The sequence below is a fragment of the Musca domestica genome, unplaced genomic scaffold (genome assembly GCF_030504385.1).
Source record: "Musca domestica strain aabys unplaced genomic scaffold, Musca_domestica.polishedcontigs.V.1.1 78, whole genome shotgun sequence".
Classification (NCBI taxonomy): Eukaryota; Metazoa; Arthropoda; class Insecta; order Diptera; family Muscidae; genus Musca; species Musca domestica.
Window position 1 is genome coordinate 1,930,279 of NW_026712403.1, and position 26,195 is coordinate 1,956,473.

The following is a 26,195-nucleotide window of genomic DNA, read 5'->3' on the forward strand; positions in this document are numbered from 1 at the left end:
TTACACATGGCTGCCAATATTCCTGGGATACTATGTTCGTACAATGGGAGATAAGGTACTAATTATAATTCTTTTGGTAGTTTTGCATGCAGTGAGAGTTATGGTTTCAAACTCACAACGAGATCTCATTTTGTCATCTGAGTGTGACATCCTTGGAAAATATGAGTGGTTCTCTTAAATTGAGGGAATTGATTTTGTTACCTAAGTGTTGAAAGTGAAATTTCATAGAAATGGATTTCAGCTAGATCTCCTGGCTTTCATATATCTCAATAAATTCTTGGTAAGGTCTTAGAGAACATTCCTTTCTTTCTTCGCCCCTCATTTGGCCTTGCAGGTTTAGTTGATATAATAATGATTAGGCACTCCTTATTTACCAGGCTCTCAACACAAGCGTCCATAAAGTCTTGAGTCAAACCTCCCTGTGCCCGGAGGCAACCCTGGGGTTACACAAACGGCAAGTACATTATGAGTAAGGATAGCAGCTCTGAGTAGATCCAATAACAACCAGTAAAGAAAGTTCTAAAGCCGGGCGGGCCGATTTTATGATACCCTACACCACTTTGCTAATTTAGTTGAGCTCCGCATAACAATTAAAAGTTTTTATGGGAGAATTCAATCATACACCCTATGCTTATAATTATAATTTAAAATTCAAAGGACTACATATGCCGAAGCATTTGTATCTTTTAAATTCGGACTTGTATTGCCCATTTGGTGAAAATTAATTTGAAATCAGATAAAGATATATATGGGAGCTATATCCAAATCGGAACCGATCTCGATAAAATTTGGCAAAGATATTTCTAAGCTGTATTTGATATATTTCGCTGAATATCGTTGTTACGGAGTGCATATTAAGGCTGTGGGTAACAAATACAACAAATCGGATGAACAATATATGTGGAAGCTCTAGGTATATCTGAACCGATCTTCCCCAAATTTGGCATACTACCTTGTAGACTCAATTGGGTAGTATGTACCAAATTCCATCCTATTTTGACAGATATTAGACGTGTGGTGCACAATGAAAGGTAAATCGGACGAAGTTATATATGGGAGCTATATCCAAATCTGAACCGATCTCGATAAAATTTAGCAAAGGTATTTCTGAGCGGTATTTGATATATTTCTCCAAATATTGTTGTTACAGAGTGTATATTACTGCTCCGGGGGACATAAATAACAAATCGGATGAACAATATATATGGGAGCTATAGCTATATCTGAACCGATTTCAATCAAATTTGGCTTACTTATTTTCAGGCCTAATTTGTTAACATGTGCAAAATTCCATACTTTTCGGGCCGATATTACACGTTTGGTGCAAATCGGACGAAGATATATATGGGAGCTATATCTAAATTTTTGCCGATTATCTCCAATTTCAAAAGGGTTCGTCCTTGGGGCGTACAAATGTTCTTTGGAAAATTTCATCACAATCGGATAATAAATGCGACCTGCCATTTGTTCACAAGAATACATGGACAGATGGACGGACGGACAGACGGACTGACATGCATAAATCAACTCAGAAAGTGAAGGAGATCCTAAAAAGTAACTATGGGTCTATCTCGCTTCCTTCTCTATGTTGCAAACAAATGTGTAGGGTATAAAAATGGATCTCCAGTAAAGTTTCCAAGAGCCCATTAGCCCAAAACTCTGCGTTGTGGTAGTTCGTTCGACTTCAATTCTTGCACTAGTCTATCAAAAAACAGGCTTGACATCTAAATCCTTCCTCAAAATTTTCCACGTTCTTGAGTAACAATGGCCGATGAATCAATAATTGATGGTCTTTGTTAACACTGGCCAATGCTATATTGGAGATATTCTTCAGTTCGCACTCAAGATAAGCGTCTTGGTGAATTTGATGTCCAGCAATGAAAATTTTGTGCGAAATTTAGTCATCTCATCCATACATTTTTCATCTCACCCATACATTTCTCATCTCACCCCTACACCAACGGTGACCCTCATGTCAAAATTTCAAGGTCGTGGACACTTCACATTTCCATTGTAACTAGCCAATAAAGCGAAAGATGACACAAAATATTCGGCTAAGCCACTAAAATCTCGTCACAAACCACATTAATGTATTTGTATTGAGGTTTTATGTGTGGTCTGTATTCCAACAACAACAAAAAAAAACCCAACCGCCACGCACATAAATCCCCCTCAACCACAATCCTTGGGTGATCGATTCCTAAACACGAAATCCATTACAAATAAAACAGTTAATCATTTTTCCCTTCCCCTAATCTGTTAAGAGAAAAAATTAGTTTTGTCGAATGGTGGCGAACCGACACCGAACATTCAATAAGCCGTTGGAACTTTCATGGTCAGAAATAAAAATAGTTCAATAGCCATTCAGCCAGCCAACCCCCCATCACATTGTAACCCTTCAAAGGTGAACCTTATTATAGCGGACTGAACTGAATAGAAATTTCAACGAATAAATGAAAATAACTCCGCTACAGAAAACCCAAAAAGAGGTCCTCATGGGAAAATTTCCTTTGCCAAAATTTAATGTGGCTTTTATTGTTGAGTTTGTTGCGGTTCAGTTCGGACCACTTTGACACGCATCACTTCATAAACTGAAGTAGATTTGAAAAGTTTGTTTTGTTCTCTGGCCCACCCCAAATGTTTGTCTGTTTGCTTGTTTATTAAGTTGTTGATTTGCAGAAGAGAGAGTGTGTGTGTGTGAGCGTATAAGTGTAAGTGAGAGAGAGAGAGAGAGTGATGGAGCATTGCATTGTTTGTTGTTTGGCATGGATGTTTTCAGCAAATATTGACTGTGGTTAAACACAGTTTGTAGTAACAGCAACAACAGTTATTTTATGCTCACCGACAGAAGCCAGATGTGTAAACGCATACCCACACTCACTCTGTCACACACACAGACACATATATAGATCATATCTTAACATTATTTACGTACATATATAAATTATTGTGGCAAAATTTTGCAACAACAACAGAAAAGTTGTTATTGTTTTCACCTGAATAAAACCACAAACTATTTTTTCTGCAGATCTTTGCCACAATGAAAGAGTACTTAAAAAAAAAAAGTTTGTAACGAAGTGTGTAAGTATGTATGTGTATATGAATGGAGATACATTCTGTAACTTGTACACACCCAGCAAGCAAAATCTATCCCCCAAATCACTTAGAAGTCACGCCTAAGCGATTGAAATCATCGCGTCTGATATCGCTTTCTCACCCGGAAGGATCATCCTTCGGGAAGAGATGAACCACGCCCGCGATAGTTTTCTAAAAATCGTGGAAGTCACTTCCTCGATAGTTATTGGAAGTGAAAAAACAAAAAAAAAAATTTTACTCCAGACTTAAGCATTTATTATTTTTTATTGTTATTGTTACGTTTTCCAATGTTAATTAACATAGAACTCTTACTTATTAGATGAAATATTCAAACATTTTTTTTTTTTCGTTTTAAAAATGTGATGTCTGGATTGGGAATCGAACCGAGGTGTTCAGAGAGCAAAGCTGGCATGCTTACCACTGCGCCACAGTGTCTTATATTCCTCAGATAGAATAAAGTCTTATTTATGTTCAATTCGTGAATGATTGTAAACTATCACTGTTTTATCCGATGGCAGTCACTACATACTTTCTGCACACGAGATACCTTCTTTTAACTTTCTTGCGCCACTACGTAGTAACTACGTAACGATGGAAAGTAGACAACAGTAGATTTGTTATTGCATTTATTAGGATTAGAAGCGTCGCAGAAGTGGCATCTTGAAATGGAAGTGAGTCACTCACTTCCAAATGCTTGCTGGGCAGTGTGATATTATGCATGTAAAATATGTTTAAAATTTAGATACAATAAAATGACCTGATGGCCTAATATGGACAATGTTTTGAAACCGGTTGTAGAAACCCATTATGAAAAACAAATAACAAATTTTATTCAAATACCGAATCTTTGCCGGTGGCGTTATATTGGGGCTATAGAAAAACGTGGACCTTTATAGATATTCCAAAGGAGGTAAAACATATTACAGACTGCAATAAAAAAAAATCAAAACAATTTTGTTAAAATAATTAAGCTATCTAAAATACCGAATATCGCCGTTACATGGGCGCTATAGGAAAACGTGGACATATGTTCTACCATCGGAGCAAGAATCCATTATGAACTATAAATACAAAATTGTAAACATTCCCGTAAAACAAAAACAAAACAATGTGGGTATCGAAATACCGAAAATCCAAAGTTACCGTTATTTGGTTTCTATAGCAAATCCTAGACCTATACAGAATATTTTCAACCACCAGAGGTAGAATCAGTTACTGGCACTTAATACAATTCCGTTTAAAAATGAGACTAGAATCATAAAAATACCGAATATCGGGAGGTGCTGTTATATAGATGCTATAGGAAAACGTGAACCTATAAAACAATTCCTTTGAAAATGTGACTAAAATCTTCAAAATGTCGAATGTCAGGAGGAACCGTTTTATGAGGGCTATATGAAAACTTGGACCGACATTTTGAAGCCTGATTGTCTAATTAATATATAAAGATATATATTCTTTATGGGGTCTATGACGAATGTTTAGAGGTGTTACAAACTGAATGACAAACTATGGACCTTTTGCAGGTCTTCTATGGACAGAAGACCTTCTTCAATTCTTCTATAGATAGAACCCCTTCTTAAGGTCTTCTATGGATAGGAGACCTATTTCAGGTTTTCTATGGACCGGAGACCTTCGGCAGGTCTTCTTTGGGTAGAGGACCTTCTGCAGGTCTTCTATGGGTAAAGGACCTTCTGCAGGTCTTCTATGGGTAGAGGACCTTCGGCAGGTCTTCTATGGGTTGAGGACCTTCTGCAGGTCTTCTATGGGTAGAGGACCTTCTGCAGGTCTTCTATGGGTAGAGGACCTTCTGTGGGTCTTTTATGGGTAGAGGACCTTTTGCAGGTCTTCTATGGGTAGGGGACCTTCTGCCGGTATTCTATGGATAGAATACCTTCTTTAAGTCTTCTATGGATAGAAGACCCTTTTCAAGTCTTCTATGAATTTAAGACCTTCTTCAAGTCTTCTATGAATTTAAGACCTTCTACAGGTCTTCTATGAACAGAAGACCTTCTGCAGGTCTGCTATGGACAGAAGACTTTCTGCAAGTCTTCTACGGATGGAAGACCATCTCCAGGTCTTCTATGGACAGAAGACCTTCCTCAGGTTTCAGAACTTCTATGGAAAAAAGACTTACTTCAGGTCTTCTATGTATAGAAAATATTCTTCATACCTTCTAAAGATAAATGGCCTCTTTCTGGTCTTTTATGGATAGACGTCCTTCGTCAGGTCTTCTATGGATAGAACTTCTTCGTCAGGTCTTCTATGAATAGAAGACGTTCTTCAGGACTTCTACCCCATATAACAGTGCTTCCCATATTCGATATTTTACCCTCAGTTTATTTAGTAGTTTATAAACTTATAGTAAGAGTCCATAATTAAATATATTTCATGTAGCAGAACATTGTCTATACTGGTTCACGTTTTCGTATGGCCTCCATATATTTCTTACTCCCAATATTCTGCATTTTGACTTTAGTTGCATTTTGTAACGGATTCAATTCCATATATAGAGTTCATAACGGATTCCACATCCTGTGATATTGTCTATATTGGTCCACGTTTTCCTAAAGCCCTCAGATATTCAATATTTTATTTACAATTATTCTCCGTTTATAACGTAATGGTTTAAATTTTGGTATTCACAGCTCAAAATGGTAGCAGTAACCGGTCCACATTTTCTTGTAGCCCCTATATATTAATACGATTATTGGATATTTTGACATACATTTTCAAACTTCTATAGCTCACACCCTCTCGATTCAGTAATTCGGTATTTTAATGATTTTAGCCGATTTTTTTTATAGAATTGTTTGATATTTGATTGAATATTTATAATGACAAAAGTGACCTAAACCTTTCGAATACTGGAATATTTCTACATAAGTTACTTTCCAAATGGTGGGGGTATAAAAATTTCGGCCTTTCAGAGAAAAAATATTCTGGATCAAAATCCCAAGAAAGATTTGGCAAAAGCGACTACAATATTTTGTAGAAAATTACTTCAGGAATTATGGGATTAAAAACTTGGCCACTTCGGTCCGCCATTATATAAGTATTTTACTGGATTTCATGTATTCTTTTTTACGTTGTAGTCATATTTTCCATTTCATTCGTCAAAAAAAATATAATTTGAGGTTTTATTATACTGAAATAATACTTGAAAAAAATATCGATATAGTTCTATAACCCTTATATAAATAATTGATTTTAGTTATTACGAGGGTTCTGGTCATACTTTCCAATCAATTTGGATTAAAATTTCTTTTTTGGTTAAAAAAATTCTCTTCTGGAAATTTAAAAATAGCGACAAGACGTAAGAAATTACAAAATCAGGGGATGTCTTTATAAAAGAGTTTGATATCGACGTATATACTGTGAACTCCGAATTCAAGAAGATTTTGGCTAAAATCATCCAAATATGGAATATCGGGAAGTACAGTTATATGAGGTCTATACCATAATTTGAACCTGTGTTTTCAAAACTTCAAAAAAGAAGAAGAACCCATAGAATTTGGTGTAGGGTATCATAAAGTCGGCCCGCCCGACTTTTTTTAACTGACATTATCCCCATTGCAATTATGAGGATTATGTCCGACTTGTTTTCTCATAAAATAGCACTTATATCCACTTCCAAACCGGACGTAATCCCCATGGAAAGTATGACCGTTTGCTACGAAAAAATTTCGGACATAATCCCCAGAAAAATCGATAGGCTTACGTTGAGTTTGGGGATCTGTTATGAAGATGATATATATCTGCGAAACCCTTCTGGTACCTCACCCATAAAAGGATCACAATTTTAAATACTTTTATCTGTCATACGTTGTAATATTTAGTCAGATACGAAATGAACAATATTGGCTCAATTCTTTGGTAGTTCCCCCAATAAAGGGGGAACTTTCTAATAAATTCAATACTATTTTAATTAATTCTATCAGAAAGAAGAGTCACCCACTGTGCCACATAGTACACTACTTATTACGAGAGAATGGATGTATTCGCATCAACAGACATATTGCATTAACTTTGTATACTTAGCAATCTTAACAAAATAGATGCTCTGTGTAATCGTATAATAAGAGAAGTGTATGTATGTGTACGAATATCAAGCGATACGAGCGTGTTTTGTAAACGAATAAATTTAATTAAATTATCAGTAGTTTGTATAAATTCATACAAAAGAGGCGAAATCGCACCTTGATAAATGTTTTCAGTAGTGGTTGAATGGTTGGTTGGTTTCAGCTTTAGATATGTATCTGCACGGCATTAAAAGTGTGAGCTTACACACACACACATACGTACATAACATACCTGGATGGGTGAATTGTATTTAAAAGTCAGTCGGTATGTTCGTCCCTGCAACTATCAATTACCAACACACTCGAACATACACCGAGTGTGTGTGTTACTTCATAGACGACTGTTTTCAGTGATGTATACACATACATACATAGTAATCATGTGTATGTCTGTATATTTGTACGTACATCATTCATTGTTATCCTTTTTAATTAAGTTTCTTTTGTTTCGTTTTGTTTATTGTCGGTACTTTTTTGTTTACTTGTTTATTATTGTATTTCAGTTGTTTATTTATTGTATTTGTTATAATGATTTAATACCTTGGCTTAAGTACAAGCAGATACGACCACAAATTAAGTAACCGAAAATAAGATTCTGTAGAGTTATGTATGTGGCCCACAGAAAATCAATTATGAATATTTATTTCAGGTTAAACGGTCGTATATTTATCTGTAATTGTAAAAATTGTAAACAGAATTTTTTTAAATTAAATTACAGTCAAGAAAAAAAATTATACAGGGTGAGATAGAAAAATTGCAACAAAGTCAAACGCCATAATTTATTTATTTTTTTTTTAATTTCATTGAATGAAAGCAAAACCAGTAAAGAAAGTCTTAGAGACGGGCGGGGCCGACTTTATGATACCCTACACTACTTTGCTAATTTAGTAGATTAATCGTTTTAATGGGAGAATTCAACATACACGCTACAATTATAATTATAATTTAAATTTCAAAGAACTAAATAAGCATTTGTATCTTTTAAATTCGGGCTTGATTGCCCATTTGATGCACAATTAATTTGAAATCGGATAAAGATTTATATGGGAGCTATATCCAAATCGGAACCGATCTCGATAAATTTTGGCAAAGATATTTCTGAGCTGTATTTGATATATTTCCCCGAATATCGTTGTTACGGAGTGCATATTACGGATGTGGGTAAAAAATATATCAAATCGGATGAATACTATATATGGGAGCTATAGCTATATCTGAACCGATCTGAACAAAATTTGATATACTAATTTCTAGACTCAAATATTATACGTTTGGTGCACAATTAAACGTAAATCGGTCGAAGTTATATATGGGAGTTATATCCAAACCTGAACAGATTTCGACAAAAATTTGGCATACTTATTTTCAGGCCTAATTTGGTTGTATGTACAAAATTCCATACTATTCGGGCTGATATTACACGTTTAGTGCACAATAAAAGGCAAATCGGACGAAGATATATATGGGAGCTATATCTAAATTTTAACCGATTATCTCCAATTTCAATAGGGTTCGTCCTTGGGCCAAACAAATGATTTGTGCCAAATTTCATCTCGATAGGGCAATAAATGCGAACTGTAATTTGTTTACAAAAATGCATGGACAGACGGACCGACGGGCATGCATAAATCGACTCAGAATGTGATTCTATGCAGATCATCAAAAAGGAACTATGGGTCTAGCTCGTTACTTTTTGCCTGTTACAAACAAATGCACAAAGACATAATACCCTGACCACCTTGTGGTGTAGGGTATAAAAATGTCGGAAATAGCATCAAATTTTAGAATATGTTAAGATTTGTTCGAATTGGTCACCTTTAGCACGAATTATGGCCTTCAAACCACCAATAAAATCGTTACACGCTGCCCGAATGTTAGTCTGCGGTATTTTAGCCCAATCCCGGCGAAGCGCTTGCTTGAGGTGATCGACACTTTGGTATTTTTTAGTACCAACCTTGCTTTCCGAAATACTCCAGACATAATAATCCAACGGATTTGTATCCAGAGATTTTGGTGCCCATTTTGAGCTGGAAATCAAGCGAAAAACCTCATTTTGTAACCATTCTTGGGTGGCGCGCGTGCTGAGTGCCATAGTGCAGAGTTCTGTTGGAATGTCCAAGGTATGCGGCCAAAATGTTTGCGTGCCCAAGGCTTTAATACACCCTCCAGAATATTTTCGCGATAATATTCGGCATTTATTCTGATGCCACGGTCGATTAATACGAGCGGAGAACGACCATCGGCTGTTATGGCGGCCCACACCATCACCATGGCCGGCGCTTGAGTTCTTGTGGCCAACCGTGGGTGCACATTTTCAGGTGACCTCTTTGGCAAGTAGACACGATAATTTTGTTTTTTTACAAACTGCTCGACACCGAATGTTTTCTCATCGGAGACGGAGAAAACCAAATCCGGCAGTTCACCACTTTCGGCCAAGCGAAGCAATTCTTTAGCTCTTTTGAGTCTTTTTTCTTCCTGTTGCGGTGTAAGTTCTGGCACTTTTTGGAATTTCAATGGCTCTACCCCGAGCTCATTTTTCAATATTTGCCGAATGCAGAATGGAATATTGAGATATGTTCAACTTTCGAGCAATTTTTCGGCGACTACGACATGGGTTTCGATCAAGTCGCGTCTTTACTTTTCCAACCATATCTGCTGATGTTGCTGTTTTCTTCCGTCCACTTCCTTGAAGTCGGGCTACGCTACCAGTATCACGGTAACGAGCCATGGTACGAGACACAAAAGATTTATTCACATTTAAATGTTGGAGTGCTCTAACGATAGCCACTTGTGGTTTTCCAGCCAATATAAAGAAATCTCACTATCACGCTTAAATTCCATCACGAACAGCTTTTTTTCTGGAGTATTCTCACCAAAACGCTTTTGTATGCTTGTAAACAATATCGTGAGCTGTCACTGGAATAATTTTAACAGCTGTAGGACGAGTGGCTCAGAAATGACAGCAGTCTGAATCATATCAGATATTGCGTTAGCAAAAATGTTTTAATTTTTGAAATTCGAAGAGAGTTCGACGCTTATTTCGTGTTTTATGAGCGATTTCTTTTTCAAATGTTGGGGAGGTACCAAAAGGAGTGAACCGATACATCTTCACAGCAGATCTTGTGTTAGTAGAACTAATGGGATGTGTGAAATATGAAGAGAACTGTATGCTTATATAGGATTTTATATTCGTTTTGGTTATTTAAAACTTCGACATTTGTGGGGGAGATACCAGAAGAAATGGTCCATTCGCTACCATATTTATAATCGATCATGTGTTGATGTAAATATTGAGATGTACCAAGTCTGAATGGAATGGGATGTTAATTTCGCGTTTTATGAGGTTCATTGATATTCAAAATTCCGACTCTTTGTGGGGGAGGTACCAGTAGGAGTGGACCGATATATTCCATCTTCACATCAGACCTTGACGTGTGTAATTTAAAAATCACAAGCGAATCTTTACATCACATTTTATTGAGAATGTTGACACCTTGTGGGAGAGGTACTTGATGGAGTGGATCGATATTATCCATTTTCACGCCGGACCTAGCAATGATGCATATATTAGAATTTGCAAAGTTGAAGAAAAATCGGATTATCTGTCCTCTTTCTCTGCAGTAAAACATTTTTTTTTTAAAACATTGACCTTTTATTGAGAAGGTGGCTGAAGGAGTGGACCGATATTGCTCATCTCCGAACTCGATCTAAGTTTGACAATAATCTTGATATGTACCAAGTTTGGAGTAAATCGGATACTCCCTTCGAGAGTTATCGTGCGCACCAGCAAGGCAGGCAGAAGAACGAACGGAAATCGCTAGATCAACTCCAAATGTCCTAAAACGGATTTGGTCCAAAGAGACATATGGTCTAAACCCGTTATTTCGGTGAAGCACGTTTTGGCCGTTTCAAATGGTACATACCCTCCTGGCCATATGACTGAGGGTATAAAAAAACTCCACACAAATTTACGCAATGAATATTTATTTCAAATATTACATCACCCTTTGCATCCTCTGCAATTACCTTAACTTCCTCACAACTTAATGACAACAATAAACAACATTATTGGCGATAAATATCACTTTCTTTATATAATGTTAATAAATAACAAATTACCACCCCATTGAGAGCGTCACCTACATGTCTCATGCCAACAGCATCGCCACATGTCCTTAGCATAATTGGACCATGCCACGAAGTATGACATCAATTTTTAATTTCTTTTAAATTAAATGCCATTTACAACACAGCATGGAAGGAGTAGAAGAAGAAGAAGACAGAACAGCCAGCAAACCAAGCAAGCGACCGACCGACCAAAATAAAAAACTGGAAAAAAAATGAAATGCCATTGTCACAAGAAAATTAAAACTGAAACAGAGAATGAAAAAAAAATCTGATAAAAATTTGCGACATGTCACTGAAATTGATTAAAACAAATGACTTTTTAGTAACGAAAACTGCTCACATTAAGTAACTGCTGTGCGTAAGAAGACACCACCACCAACAACAACAACAAAAAACGCAGCGATATTTTAATGTATTTTCCCACACATAATTTATTATGCCAGAGTGGTAGGAAAGCCGGCTTCCACCATTGTCGCCCTTTGGGTCCCCATGGCAATGGTTCCAAGAAACCCAAGTCAAGACCAAATAATTCCAAGGAAGCACTTCAACACGCATGTGAATATATGTTTAACATACATACATACCCACACATACATTATTACAACCACTACTACTACTTACTACTTACACTGTTACAAGCAACTTTGAAATTCGGAGTATTCCTTTCTTTGCTCTCCTTTTGGGATAGCGTTCGTTACACGCTGCCCTGGCCCAGAAATAAACAAATGTTCAGGATATGCCATATTTTCCATTTTTTTGTTTTTTGCTCGACACCGTTGTAATGAAGATGACAGGCAAGTAAACTTAATTCGCCCTTTGGGTCATTCAAATGAAGTTAATTTCAAAAGCGTCTGTTTGAGAACAAATGAAGGCGGCGGCGTAAAAGATTTTCGGTTGAAATTTAAAGGTTATATTGCAGACATATGTTATGTCGCAAATAAACAAGAAAATATCATGACATTATTGAGAATTTTTTGGCCCACACCATTCTTCAAGAAAAAATTTGGGAGGGGCATTTTTGATAGGCCTTTTTAGCTGTCACCGACAAAAATCGTCAAAATTATTATTCAGACTGTTTATATTTTAAAGGACAGTTACGAGCAGGATTGGTCCTATTTTATACATATTCGTACCGAAATTATACCTGATATAATATTAGGATGTACAATGTTTAGGTTACATGGAATTAATTCGCTTCCTATAAGGCATACAATTTTATTATTTTATTATATTTTATTAATATATTATTATTTTTTATTATTAGATCTTACATTTGGAACAATATTAAGATATACGAAGTTTAAAAAAATTTGGGTTTTTTTTTATATAATAATAATATTTCGGTGTGCTAAGTTTCGACACAATCACGAATTCGGTTCACATTTTATGTGCCATTACGTAATTGTGCATACGTTTGTTACATGGAGAATAGACCCATAGTTCATAGAATCACTGAGGATCTTCATAGAATCACTTTCTGAGTCGATTTTGTTTGGCCCAAAGACGAATACTATTGAAATCGGTGAGAATCGGTTCAAATTTAGATTTAGCTACCATATATATCTTCAACCGATTTCGGGTTAATTGTGCACCAAATTGCAAATATCTGCCAAAAAGCCCTGAATTTTGCTACATCTGACCAAATTCAGTCTAGAAGCAAGTACATCAAATTCGGAGAAAATCGGTTCAGATAAAGCTTTAGCTTCCATATATATGTTTCTTCCGATTTGGTCTTTAAGTACATCACATTCGGAATATGTATTCGACAAAATTGATATTTGATGCCAGATATCTTATAGAGCTCGGAAATACCTTTGCAAATTTTATCGAAATCGGCTAAGATTTGGATATAGCTTTCATAAATATCCTTAATTTTACGATTTTATGTTTATTGTGCAAATAATGGCTAATACCTACCCAAATAGAGTGAATTTCTGGACGTTTCGTTTCCATTTGGTGGAACTCGGCTCCGATATATATTTTTATAACGTAATCCTTCTCGAAGTGATATCATGCACTCCATAGCAATGTTATTTGTATGTTATTTCTCCTTTAAATTTAGTGAAAATCGATTCAAAATAGGATATCCTGTATCCCGTATATTAGTTGTCTCTGAAACCAAACTATAACTGCACTAAAGACAAATGTTGATAGGTGGTATGATCTACTTCAAATAAATTCTCATTCTGGAGCAGTATAGTGTATTTCGCATGTGTTTACTACAAAAATGTCAAACCAGACATAAGGGACCTATCGTAAAATTTATAGCTTTTTCTTATAGGAGGACTACTTTTGCGCCACCCCTATTATTTGATACATCCAAAACGTGTCATACCGAAATAATGGTTGTAGGCCCTAGGTCTCTGTAGGCCAAATCCGTTTCAGGACAATTGGAGTCTATGTAGAGTCCTTCTTCCGTCCGTCCATCTGTCTGGAGCTCACGATAACTCTCAAATGTAGTATCCAATTTGATTCAAACTTGGTACGGCGTCATATTATTGTCAAACTAAGATCGAGTCTGGAGATGGGGAATATCGGTTCGCTACTTCTACGTATCCACAAATGGTCGAAATAAACATCGGATTCCATTTAGACTTTGTACATCTGAATATTTCCATCAAAACAGGATCTGTTAAAAAACGGTAGAGAACGGGCCAAAGTTTTTAATAACCAAAACGATCATAAAATCCGAAATAAGCATCCAGTAGTCTTCACATTTCACACGTCCCATTATCCCATCCCATTAACACCAGATCTGGTGTGACGATAGGCTATATCGCTTATATAACGCGAAATTAACATCCGATTCAATTTAGACTTGGTACATTTCAATATTTCCATCAACACAAGATAGATTATAAATATGGTAGAGATCGGATCCTTTCTTCTGGCACCTCCCCCGCAAAGGGTCAAAGTTTTGAATAACCAAAACGATCATAAAATTCGAAATAAGCACCAATTTACACAAATCGTAATATTTTTATTAACGCAAGGTCTGGTGTGAATATGAAATATATCGGTCCACTTCTTCTGGTACCATATTGATAAAGCTCATAAAACGCTAAGTTAATATCCTATTTCATTCAAAATTGGAACATTTCAATATTTCCAAAAACGCAAAATCTGTTATAAAGATGGTAGAGATCGGTCCATTTCTTCTATTACCTCCCCCAAAAAGGTTCAAAATTTTGAATAGGACTATAAAATCCGAAATCCGCATCCAACTCTCTTCAAATTACACATATCGTGATATTTTTATTAACCCAAGGTATGTTGTGAAGATGATATATATATCTGGTACCTCACCGACAAATTGCCACAATTTCCAATACTTCTATCTGCCATAACTTGCGAAACAAATCGGCGATTGTTTACAACTTGCCAAATATTCCTCTCAGTCAGAAATCTGATATGATATGTACTTTATTTATTTATAATTTATGTATACTCCGGTCAGCCATATCTGGCACATCACACATATTTCCACATTTTCCAAATATATATCATATAAAGTATAGGAAGTAGTCGATATAGTCCAAATCTGGCGTAATATTTACATCAGTCTTAGGTATATTAAGTTTATCATTCCGTTTGTTTTAGCGACATTATTCATTCCGCTTGTAGCACCTCGAAATATACATTTAAGACCCCAAAAATTATATATATTCTTGAGCAGCATAAAATTCTATGTCGATTTAGCGATATCCGTTCGTCTGTAGAAATCACTCTAGCTTCCAAACGAACTGTAGTCGATTGATAAAATTTTACTCAAATGTATGTTATGTCTGCAGTACTTTTGGCATTGGGTCATGTAGGTCTTCGTCTTCGTATAGCCCCCATGTAACGGTACCCCCCGATATTCGGTATTTTGATGATTTTAGCGACAATTGCTTCAATTTTAGTATTTGAAGTTCGTAATGGATACTACATCTTAAGACAAAAAATGAGCAATGTAGGTCCACGTCTTCGTATAGCCCCCATATAACGGTACCCCCGATATTCGGTATTTTGACGATTTTAGCGACATTATTTACTGGAATTGTTTCAAATTTGGTATTTGAAGTTTGAAATGGATACTACAGCCTAAGACAGAAAATTGTCTGAGCAGTTCCACGTCTTCGTATAGCCTCCATATAACGGTACCTCCCGATATTCGGTATTTTCATGATTTTAGCGTCATTATTCTCCAGAATTGTTTCTAATTACGTATTTAGAGTTCGTAATGGGATCTACAGTATGTGACAGAAAATTGTCTATGTAAGTTCAGGTCTTCGTATAGGCCCCACATACCAGTACCTCCGTATATTCGGTATTTTGACCAGTTTAGGTACAATACCCACCGAAATGGTTTGAGATGTCGTATTCGAAGTTCGTAATGGATGCTTCAGACTATGACATAAAATTGTCTATGCTGTTTCAGATCTTCGCACAGCTCCGATATAACGCTACCTCCCTATATACGATACTTTGATTTATTATTTTAGCTACATTATTCATCGTTTATTTTAAGTTTCGAATTTGAATATGGTAATGACTTATGACAAACAATGCCCATGTGGGTCCATGTCGTATAGACACAAATATAACGGCCATATTCGGGATTTTTAAAATTTTAACAGAAGTTTTAACGGATTTTATTGTTTTTGAGAATTGCTAAATTCGTTCCAAATGGTGGAGGGTGTTCAAAGTTCGGCCCGGCCGAACTTACAGTTTTTTTCTTGTTTTTTTTTTTTTTTTTTTTTTTGTTTTACTTTATCATCGAATTTAATTATTTTCCTCCTTTATGGTGAGCTTAGTGAACCATTTATGGTCATTGAATGATTGTGATAGAACTAGATTTTGTAACTTGACTTCAGATATTCTATATCCTCATACATTATAAAATGACAATCGAAAAGAAGAAGAATTCTGTTTGGATCTATTTTACTCAACAAGGGCCCTCAATCTCAAAAGAAATTGAGTTCCAATCGGTGTTGCAGTATTGGAAGAACCAGCACGAACATATTTCTGTTACAGAAGCAATGGCCTCTGCTTATCAAGTTTTCCTTTTAAATACTTTTGTCGTCATCCTCTCTCACCCTCCTATGCTACACAGAATAACTTAATTGTTTACACATTGTATTTCGTAGCTGATGAATTTTTAATATTAGAAAATACTTATTAATCTTCAAAGTATTCCGCTCTCTCTCGCTATCGTTCTATGCCTAAATCCCAAACCAAAAGCATGTTCGTGTTCGGCACTTAATTATGTTTACGACGTTGTTTGATATTCCGATGAATATAACTTTTGCCGCTCTTAATACAGTTAATCTAGAACAAAAATAAAAACATTAACAATCAACACACAAACAGTTGCAAAATAAAGTAAATTCATTCGTTCCTCCGTATTTTTGCAAACCACAAAATAAATTTAAGAAGTTTTGTATTTCAACCAAAAGTGAAACGAATAGAAAAAAAAAACAAGCGACTAAAAACTTTGGTAATTAAAGCACAACTTAACTTTTATCCGAAATTTATATATTTTCCTCATTTAATCAATTCCGAGAATTTCGTATTTCAATTAGGGATGACAGATAAGGAGATTTTTGCGATACTAAGTTTCATAATGTTAAAGATACAAGGTGAGGTAAAACAAGTAAAAAAAGCTGTAAGTTTGGCCGGACCGAACTTTGAATACTCTCCACCATTTGGAACGAATTTGGCAATTCTCAAAAACAATAAAATCCGTTAAAATTTTTGTTAAAATGTTAAAAATACCGAATGTAGCTATTGTATTAGGGTCTATACGATGACATGAACCTGCATAGGTAACATTTGTCATAAGCCATTACAATATTCAAATGCGAATCTTAAAAGAAATCGGTAACAATGTAGCTAAGATCATCAAAATACCGAATATCGGGAGGTACCGTTATATGGGGCTATACGAAATATCACACAATTTTCTGTCGTAGGCCGTAGTATCCATTACGAACTTCAAATATCAAATTTGAAACAATTCTGGTGAAAAATGTCCCGAAAATCATTAAAATACCGAATATCGGGATGTACCGTTACATGGGGGCTCTACGAATGGTGTACCTCCCGATATAGGGTATTTTGATGATTTTAGAGACATTATTTATCGGAACTTATTCAAATTTAATATTTGAAGTTCGTAATGAATACTACAGCCTATGCCAGAAAATTGTCTGTGTAGGTCCACGTTTTCGTATAGCCCCCTTATAATGAAACCTCCCGATATTCGATATTTTGATGATTTTAGCTACATTGTTACCGATTTTTTTAAGGTTTCGCATTTGAATATTGGCTTATGACAAATGTTATTTATGCTGGTCCAAGTCGTCGTATAGACCCTAATATGTTGCTACATTCGGTATTCCTAAGATTTTAAAAGAATTTTTAATGGATTTTATTTTTTTGAAAATTGGCAAATTTGTACCAAATGGTGGAGGGTAATCAAAGTTCGGCCCATCCTTTTTACATGTTTTTTATTTAATATTTATTAATGAAGCAAAAAATGTCGGAAATTGCATCAAATTTTAGAATAAGTTCAGATTGGTTCGAATTGCTCAGCTTTGGCACGAATTATTGCCTACTAACGGCCAATGAAACCGTCACATGCAGCCTGAATGTTGCTCTGCGGTATTTTGGCCCATTCCCGGCAAAGCGCTTGCTTGAGATGATCGACACTGTTGTATTTTTTTAGTGCCAACCTTGCTTTGTAAAATACTCCAGACACAACATTCCAACAGATTGGTATCCGTAGATTTGGTGGCCATTGTGCGCTGGAAATGATGCGAGAAACCTAATTTTTTTACCATTCTTGTGTGGCGTTTGCTTAGTGCGATGGTGCTGTGTCCTGTTGGAATGTCCAAGGTCTGCGGTCAAAATGTTTGCGTGCCCAAGACTTTAATACACCCTCCAGAATATTTTCGCGATAATATTCGGCCTTTATTCTGATGCCACGGTCGATTAATACGAGCGGAGAGCGACCATCGGCTGTTATGGCGGCCCACACCATCACCAAGGCCGGCGCTTTAGTTGTGGTGGCCAACCGAGGGTGCACATTTTCAGCTGACCTCTTTGGCAAGTAAACACGGTCGCTTTGTTTGTTTACAAACTGCTGGACAACGAATGTTTTCTCATCGGAAAAAAACAAATTCGACAGCTTACCGCTTTCAGCCAAGCGAAGCAACCCTTTAGCTTTTTTGAGTCTATTTTCTGTTGCGGTGTAAGTTCTTGCACTTTTTGGAATTTCAAGGGTTTTACCCCGAGTTCATTTTTCAATATTTGCCGAATGCCGAATGGAACATTGTGATAATTTCAGCTCACGAGCCATTTTTCGGCCAATGCGACGTGGGTTGCGATCAAGTCGCTTCCTTAGTTTTCGTACCATTTCTGCTGATGTTGCTGTTTTCTTCCGTCCACTTCCTTGCGGTAGGGCTACACTACCAGTATCACGGTAACGAGCGATGATACGAGACACAAAAAATTTATTCACATTTAAATGTTGGAGTTCCCTTTTCCAGCCAAATATAAAGAATTATAAACAACAAATATAAAGAAAAAACGCTTGAATTCCATCACGAATAACTTTTTTTCTAAAAAATTCTTACCAAAATGCTTTTGTAGGCTTGTAAACAATATAATGAGCTTTCACTGGAATAAATTTAACAGCTGTCGGACGAGTGCCTTAGAAATGACAGCAGTCTGAAGTTGGTTGCAGTTTTTTCATCTCACCCTGTAGTTCTCGATTTGTATAATTTATCCTGTGGCTTTAAAAAATTGTTAAATTTTGAAAAGGTCCCCAATTTGGGTATTATTTTTTTTCTTCAATATTCCCCCTTGGGCATACCTAATTTAAAAAACGAACGGCCATGGCTATGATACCATGGCTCCACGACTTTTGGCGATTTCTTATTAAGGATAGAAAATTGAAAACTGTTAACGACGACGACGATACTGTCTTCTTTTTCAAGGATATCGCCATGGCCCATGGGCCCAGGATGGCAAGCAACACAATTCGTTGATAGGCTGGCTTTTCACTCGATTACTGTTGTTCCTCTCTGCTGAATGCCTACCAAAATATTCTTAATTAGGAACAAGGCTTGTTCAGCAACGACAACGGCAAAAGTAGTAACAACAACACCAAGTGTTAGTGTAAACAATGCTTTCGTGTGGGTGGATGGGTGGGTTGAGTGTTTGGTTGGTTGATTAACAAGTCCTTGGAGAATTTAAATAAATTTAGTTCGAGATAATAAACCAAAAAATGCGGTGGAAGTGTAAACTGTAAACTCATTACAGTGTTTATGCCGAAGGCGTCGATAATCAGGAAAAACTCTTAAGCAGCGGCAGCGGCAGCAGAGGAAGAAGTGTTAGAAGAGTAACTAAGAAATACTTAATTGTATAACTAATTGAATACCAAAGAAACCGGTAGTTCTATGACTTATTCATGGCGGAGGTGGTAATTATGTGGTAGTAAGATTTAGATTAAGATTCTTTTATTATTTGGGGACTTAGATTTAAAGTAAGCAAATAAAAATTTTGAATTTCTTTAAATTGTTGGAATATTCAATTATAGATGGAATATTCAATTAAATATTGTATAATTTCCAATGACCGTATTTTTAATCTTTGTTACAAGTGCGAATTCCCTGATAGATATTGAACTCTGCACTAATGAAAAAAGGTAAGCAAATGGGGAAAAATCACCGTTTCATCAAATAATGCAATTTTTGAAGCTTGGGCGCCACTAATCGTATGTAATGTCAATATTTTAAGGATTTCACGAACACGATTTCTACGACGGCTATTTTGGAAAATGGTACAATAATTCAGCAGCAAAACATGTCTAAAGCTACACTTAAACTTGAATTGTCAAAAATATTTTATTTTTCGTTTGTCGACATTGATTGATTATTGATTAGTTGGTTATACTGACAGCTGTAGCGACAGCCCTGTAGCCAATGACCGTATAAACAAATATAATATCGAACTATTTAAGACAATTCCGAAATGTTATTTACAAATCAAATTCTCCGTAAAAAATGCAGAATTTGAAAGAAGAATTGTGTTAAGTTTCAAAATGGATTTTCAGGGTGAATAGTAGCATTTTTATGTTCTCAGTCATATGGCTAGGGAAGATATATATCATTTGATACGGCCAAAACGTACCTCATCGATATATCGGTTTTAGACCCTAGGTCTCCTTGGACCAAATCCATATCAGGACATTTGGAGTCGATCTAGCGATGTCCTTCCGTCTGTCTGTCTGTCTGGCAGGCTGGTGCGCACGATAACTCTCGAATTGAATATCCGATTTGGTACAAAGTCTGAATGGAATCGGATGATAATTTCGCGTTTTATGAGCTCCATGGATACTCAAACTTTTGCCCCTTTGTCGGGGAGGTACCAGAATGAGTACGTAAATATATCCTATCTTCACACCAGATCTTGGGTTGATAAAAATATCGTGATTTGGAGAGAACAGTAGGCTTTTTTCGGATTTTATGATCGTTTTGGTGTTTCAAAACTTTGACACTTTTTTGGGGGAGGTACTTGAAGGAATGGTCCGATCTCTAACATCTTTACAACTGGTGTTGATAGAAATGTTGAGATGTGCCAAGTCGAAATCGAATCGGATATTAATTTCGTATTTTATGAGCTTCATGGATGTTCCAAATTTTGACCCTTCGTGGGGGAGGTACAAGAAGTAATGGTCCGATCTCAACTATCTTTATAACAGATCTTGTATTTATAAAACTATTCAGATGTGCCAAGTCTGAATGCAATCTGATGCTAATTTCGTGTTTTATGAGCTTCATGGGTATTCAAATTTTTTAACCCCTTGTGGGGGAGGTACCAGAAGGAGTGCACCGATATATTCCAAATCTCACCCCAGACCTTGGGTATTTAAAGTCCTTTATGTATGGTTAATATTGGACCCAAATAGTTAGTGCCTGGGAAACCAAAGCCCTTTTGGGATTTATATCTACTGACCATACTAAGCCTGGACCAAATATTATATTCGCTTTAAAAATTGCCATCCACAGCAGTCAGACAGAGGGACGAATATATACCCATATCTAAAACCACTCCAATTTTCCAAAAAAAAAAACCAAAAAACAAGTAAAAAAGCAGTAAGTTCGGCCAGGCCAAACTTTAAATTTAGGAAATTTTCAAAAAAAAATCCATTAAAAATTCTTTAAAAACCTTTCAAATACAGAATCTCGGAAGGTGCCGATATATAGGGGATAGACGATATTGCGGACCTATATAGACAAATCTATTTCTGGGGGAAAAGTACTCACAAAGAACTCCTTGTGCGGAATTTCAGACAATATCATTCAAAAATGTGGCTAAAATCAACATAATATCGAATATCAGGGGGTACCGTATTATGGGGGCTATACGATATCTCGGACCTATGTAGGAAATTCTCTTCCAGGGGATAAAGTACTCACAATGAACTCTTTGTGTAGAATTTCAGACAATTCCATTGAAAAATGTGACTGACATCATCAAAATACCGAATATATGGGGGTACCGTTATATGGGGGCTTTACGATATCCCTGACCTATAACTATAATTTTCTTCCAGGGTATAAAGTACTCACATAGAACTCCTTGCGAAGAATTTCAGGCAATTCCATTGAAAAAATGTGGCTAACATCATCAAAATAGCGAATATCGGGGGTACCGTTATATGGGGGCTATACGGTACACCCTATAACGATAATTCTCTTTCAGGGGATAAAGTACTCACAAAGAACTCTTTGTGCAGAATTTCAGACAATTCCTTTGAATAATGTGGCTTAAATCATCAAAATGCTGAATATCGGTGGGGTACCGTTATATGGGGCCTATGGGATATCATGGACCAAAATAGTCCACCTTCGAATTTGACCTGCCTGCAGACAAAAGACAGACCTGTGCAAAATTTTAGCTTCCTATCTTAATTCGTTTTGACTGTAGCGTGATTACAACAGACGGACAGACGGATAGACGGACAGGGCTAAATCGTCTTAGAATTTTACGCTGATCAAGAATATTTATGGTGGAGGGTATAAATAGGATTTTGTATTAAAGAGTGTAGTAGTCAGGCTGAGGATGAGTTTTTATGCTCTCATTTATATAGCTACAGGGGCATATGTCGTTTCAGGTTGCCAAAATGTGCCTTATCGAAATAACGGTTACATCTTTAAGTGAAATCCGTATCGAGAAATTTGGGGTTGTTACCATATCCGCCAGGCCGATAACTTTCAAGGCAGTGTCCCATTTAGTTCAAAGCAAGTATTCAGGTTCGAGCCGATATTTGAATACCGATATTTTGGTACTTGTATTTTCAGAGGCATCCCTTTTCCTCATGCTGCAGGGTATTTAACGGTCGACCGGCCGAACTAAATGTCTTGTCGTTTCTTTTATTTTCGTTTTTTACAGATGTTGCTGCGGCTGACATTCCCCCTTGCCAAATACACGCCATTTCATATATTTTTAGAGATTTTCAATTTTTACGGCAAATTATTCCCATAAAGTATTGAGAATTATTTGGTTAAGAATGTTAAGAACAAAAAAATATATTAAACATGAAACCCATATTTCGAGAATATGGTTGGCAATGGATTTGTTTACTGAAAAGTTATTGCTCAATCAATTCCTGGCAATTTTTGAGCGGCTGGAGGAACATTCAAACACTTCAAATTTATTGACTTGTGTCAAAACATAAAATCTTTCCCTCATTAAATTCTTATTAAATTTAACAAATTTCTTCAAGCACTGGCGTGGGAAGGTTTTTTGTTCCGATGTTCGTTCATTCATTCATTCGAAGGCATTACCTCGTTAAGCCATAAAAGTAAAAAATGGCTACGAAATTAGGATTCGCCATTGGATTTGTCTAAACAACAAGCCAAACAAATAACTTCGTTTAGTAAGTGTCAGCAAAGACGTTTAGACCTTTCACACGACTTGTTAGTAGCACCAGCAGACGCTACGTGTGTGTGTGCGTGTGTGTAAGTCCCTTGTGTTGTTGACAACGCATGGTGAAAATGAATTGTTTAACGGTCCTTGGAAATTCGAGTGGAGTAGAGCAGGCACAGTCACCGAACTTTTGTGTGTTTGACGGCAGGGGGTGGGGGAGGTGGTGTGAAAAACTTACACCAAAGACGGAGAGGAATCAACATTCCTTTTACACGCACGCACACACATAGACATCTTCATTTCGCCAACATGGCACGCACATTTTCCATTTTGAGGGCATATCATGTGTGTCAATATATATAGTTTGAGTGTGTATGGGGGGTGGGGTTTAGGATGAGCGCCAGGATATTTGTATATCTTAATACGCTCAAAGTTGTGTGTAAACATTTTGAACGAATCCACTAATCTCCACCGCTCATGGTTATGATAAATCTTAGTGAACCACAAAATTTTTCGCTTCTTCCTATCTGCTTCATCTAAAGGACGGCAACTAACACCAAACAATGCCGGAACCGAGAAGCACGTTTCTCCTCCCTCCCCCATTGAGGAATGGGGAGATATGTTTTTGTAAAATTAAATAATTTTCAAAAGTATTTCCTCGCCTAGTTAATTTCATCATTTTCTTTTCAATTTTATCTCAATTTTGGTAATGTGTTTTAGTTTTTGTTCGTTCGCTATGCTCTCAGCTTCCATCACTGATTTATTTTCCTTTTCTATTCTTGCGTTCTCTTTCGTAGGTATCATGGATGCGGCGAAAAGGCGACGAACTGGCACTCATTACATTCGGCCGCCACACATACAGCGGAGACTCCCGTTATTCGCTGGAGTTTGAGGAGCCAAACGATTGGAAACTTTTAATCCAATACGCCAACGAACGTGACGAGGGTCCTTATGAGTGTCAAGTTTCATCACATCCGCCTTTAGTGTTGTTAGTCTATTTGACTGTAATTGGTAAGTATCACAACAGTATCACACAACAGCAACAGAAGATCTGCACACTCACGAAGTGCCAGTTGTACATATACTATATATACTTCAATTACAAACACACACACACACACACATATACACAACACTTATCCTCACTGACACCATTTCATCAGTTGGCAAAGACTAAAGACAAATATATTTTCTAAGAAGCCCAAGAAGGTGGGGCCTTTAAGTAAATCCTGATCGTCAGATTAAAGGGAAGAGAGAGAGAGAGAGAGAGAGAGAGAGGGGTAGGTAGGTGAGTAAAGTTTAGACGTATCAGAATCTTAAAGGCTGGAAATCCGTACAACAAAGGCACGAAAAGTATTAAAAGGTACTAAATATGGTACCCTTTGTATTTCAGGAAGCAGTAGAGCTAGAAATAGTGCTTAAATTTGGAATGAGGATTGCTGATGGATAAACCGTATGATAGATGTGCCAAAGAGTTTTTGGAAATTCTCACTACAAGTGTGTGTGAAAAGTACTAAATTGTACTACATTTGGTACCATTTCGTAACATGTGAATGGCAAAAGTCAAAAGTAACTTGAAATTTTAGAATTTGAATCAAGGTTGAGGAGTAGAATCGATGTTAAGAGGTAGTTTTCGAAATGTATACTTATGTGCAAGACTAGTACTAAATTTGGTACAATTTCGATGATACCCTACACCACTTTGCTAATTACGTAGAGCTCCGCATAACAATTAAAAGTTTTTATGGGAGAATTCAACCATACATGCTAGGATTATAATTATAATTTAAAGTTCATAGGACTAAATATGCCAAAGCATTTGTATCTTTTAAATTCGGACTTGTATTGCCCATTTGGTGCACAATTAATTTGAAATCGGATAAAGATATATATGGGAGCTATAGCCAAATCGGAACAGATGTTGATAAAATTTGGCAAAGATATTTCTGAGTTGTATTTAATATATTTTCCTGAATATCGTTGTTACGGAGTGCATATTACGGTTGTGGGTAATAAATATAACAAATCGGATGAACAATATATATGGAAGCTCAAGCTATATCTGAACCGATCTTCACCGAATTTGGCATACTACCTCCTAAACAATTCAATTCGGTCGTATGCGCCAAATTCCATCCCATTTGGGCAAATATTAGATGTTTGGTGCACAATAAAAGGTAAATCGGATGAAGTTATATATGGGAGCTATATCTAAATCTGAACCGATCTCAATAAAATTTAGCAAAGGTATTTCTGAGCGGCATTTGATATATTTCCCCAAATATTGTTATTGCGGCTGCGGAGGACAAAACTAACAAATCGGATGAACAGTATATATGGGAGCTATGGCTATATCTGAACCGATTTCGATCAAATTTGGCTTACTTATTTTGAGGTCAAATTTTGTTGTGTGTGCAAAATTCCGTGCATTTCGGGCTAATATTAAACGTTTGGTGCACAATAAAAAGCAAATCGGACGAAGATATATATGGAAGGTATATCTAAATTTTTACCGATTATCTCCAATTTCAATAGGGTTCGTCCTTGGGCCAAACAAATGTTGTTTGGAAAATTTCATCTCAATCGGATAATAAATGCGACCTGCATTTTGTTCACAAGAATACATGGACAGACGGACGGACAGACGGACTGACATGCATAAATCAACTCAGAAAGTGATTCTATGGAGATCCACCAAAGTAACTATGGGTCTATCTCGCTTCCTTCTCCATGTTACAAACAAATGCACAAAGACATAATATCCTTACCACTATGTGGTGTAGGGTATAATTACTATTACATTCTAGGACTGAGGAATGTAGATAGTTTGGGAACTTCATACTTATGTTGTACTTGGTACAATTTAATTTTTTGGGAAAACGAATGGAGTATGAATATCTAAATTTAGAAATAGTAATCTTATTATCGCATTGAAGGACAGAATTATGTAGGTAGTTTTGGAAAATGTTG

General features: G+C 36.4%; 1 protein-coding gene across 1 annotated transcript in view; it reads left to right on the plus strand.

Annotated features, from left to right (window-relative positions):
* The window catches only part of LOC109612996 (obscurin-like), a 215,120-nt gene that overhangs the window by 79,202 nt on the left and 109,723 nt on the right, over positions 1-26,195 (plus strand). The window contains exon 5 of the mRNA XM_059130658.1: positions 24,023-24,236. Coding sequence (XP_058986641.1) covers positions 24,023-24,236 — 214 coding nt within the window. The remainder of the gene's footprint in view (positions 1-24,022; positions 24,237-26,195) is intronic.